Genomic DNA, 2,404 nt, shown 5'->3' on the forward strand with positions numbered 1-2,404 from the left:
GTGTTCCTAGCAGCCTACCAAATTCATCTACTGTGGTTGTACTGGGAGTAGCCCTTAATTTAGGGGAAGCTTTCAGCCCTCAAGCGAAGATTAAAACCAAAACAATTTCCTTCTCTCTGATAGTGTCGATAAACCTGAGGTTTAACTGAGGACACTGTAAATTTTTTGTGAAAGTTGATCCTGGTCCCACATTAGTAGGAAGAGTGTATTTTAAATAAAGACCGTAAAAGTAAAATCACATAAAATAATCAGGTCTGCAGTGGAAGCTCTTAATTGTTCATTGACATAGGGGTTTCCAAGCCCTGGAGACACTTACTGCAGATTGAAGACGAATAAATTTCTTTGTAATTAACTGATGAAAGATTTTAAAATATAACCTTGGAAAAGTTCTCAATATTACAAAGTATTTGAGCACTAGCTTCCATTACTCGTGGGTAGTATACTAAGCTAAAGCTGTTGGTAACAAAGATGAAACTATTAGATTGAAGATAAGGTGAAAATGAAAATAAAGTTACTGCTCATATCCACCATAAAAATATTACACATAGACAAGACGATCACTTCAACAGAGTCAAGTCAGTTTGCTTGGCATTTATAGCCAGTATTGAAAGCTCATTTTGGTTTCATTACACTCTATTTAAGTGTCTTTGAATTTTTCATGCAGACTGGGCAGAAAGCAGGAATCCATGATGAGAAACCACACAGTAACAACATTCCTCCTGCTGGGACTGACTGATGACCCACAGCTGAAAGTTCTGATTTTTATCTTTCTTTTGTTTACCTACATGTTGAGTGTAGCTGGGAACCTGACCATTATCTCCCTGACCGTCATAGATTGCCATCTCAGAACCGCCGTGTACTTTTTTCTACAAAATTTCTCTTTCCTAGAAATCTCATTCACAACTGCTTGTATTCCCAGATTTTTGTACAACCTATCAACTGGTGACAGAATCATTACCTATGAAGCTTGTGCTGTTCAAATATTCTTTACTTATCTTTTTGGGATAACAGAATTTTTTCTTCTAGCCGCTATGTCCTTTGACCGCTATGTGGCCATCTGCAAACCCTTGCATTATGTGACCATCATGAATAACAGAGTCTGCAACAGGCTTATCATCAGCTCTTGGGTGGCTGGTTTGTTAATCATAATCCCACCACTTAGCCTGGGCCTCGATCTGGAATTCTGTGACTCTAACGTCATTGATCACTTTTTCTGTGATGCCACTCCTCTGCTAAAGATATCATGCTCAGACACCTGGTTCATAGAGCGAATGATTTTAGTCTGCGCTGTGTTGACTTTTATCATGACCCTGGTATGTGTTGTTCTGTCCTACATTTATATCATCATGACAATTCTAAGACTGTCCTCTGCTCAACAGAAGACAAAGGCCTTTTCTACCTGTTCTTCCCACATGATCGTGGTTTCTATCACCTATGGCAGCTGCATCTTCATTTATATCAAACCTTCAGCAAAGGAAGAGGTGGCTCTTAACAAAGGAGTTTCCCTGCTCATTTCTTCCATTTCACCAATGTTAAACCCATTTATTTATACCCTAAGGAACAAGCAAGTGAAGAAAGCCTTGAATGACTCAATCAAAAGGCTTGCATTCTTCTTAAGGAAAAGGAAAAAAGTGGTTGATTAATTAAAATAAAAGATGAATATTCCCTCAACTTTTGGGGTAAAATTCTAATCATACTTTGTCTTAATAATTTCTCTTTCAGTTTTATTAACATTTTACAATTTCTTTTACTATACTGATGGGGTAGTCTTACAAATTAATTTCTCTATTTCAAGTCTATCTAACAATTTCATTCACATGGATATAATTCTTTAATAAAATTTGGTTAAAAGTTACAAATAACGTGTAATGCAGAAATAAAAAGCACAAGGTTTTATACAAATAAAATTCCAGAATGAGAAAAATATGGTAGACTAAAAGATGGAAAAGTACTACCAATGCAAACACCTGGAAAATTGTCAACACAACTTAATAACTATTTTCAATGCTACCTTATCTTATAGTAAATAGGTGGCACATATAAAGAGGATACTGGAAGGAGAAACTAAGATGGCGGCAGAGATAAACACCAGGAAGTTGATGCCGCTCACAACAATTGATTAATATACCTCAGAAAAACAATACGGACATCATCCAGAACCACAGGAAGCCTGGCTGACTGTAAATTCTACAACTAGAAGGAAAGAAAAGCACACTGAGAGCAAGAGAAGCTGCAGAAGAGAAACGCAGAGGTAGGGGGCTCGCGCTCGCGGAAAGGGGCTGGCACCTGAGGATGCGGCTGTCTTTTTGAATCCGGAGGGAGTCGCAAGCTCCCAACGGCTCTGAATTCCGGTTCTGGGAAGTCTCTGGGGACCCAGGACTCATCCGGGGAGGAACTGGACTGT

At 38.4% G+C, this 2,404-nt stretch overlaps 1 protein-coding gene across 1 annotated transcript; it reads left to right on the forward strand.

Annotated features, from left to right (window-relative positions):
- Nucleotides 1–689: 689 nt before the first annotated feature.
- Nucleotides 690–1,634, forward strand: LOC102770460 (olfactory receptor 6C2-like; the record flags this gene model as incomplete). The annotated part of the gene is made up of 1 exon (XM_006759858.2): nucleotides 690–1,634. A coding segment is annotated over exon 1 (945 nt), but the record flags the coding sequence as incomplete, so codon positions are not given.
- Nucleotides 1,635–2,404: the final 770 nt, after the last annotated feature.

The sequence above is a fragment of the Myotis davidii genome, unplaced genomic scaffold, assembly GCF_000327345.1.
Source record: "Myotis davidii unplaced genomic scaffold, ASM32734v1 scaffold297, whole genome shotgun sequence".
Taxonomy (NCBI): domain Eukaryota; kingdom Metazoa; phylum Chordata; class Mammalia; order Chiroptera; family Vespertilionidae; genus Myotis; species Myotis davidii.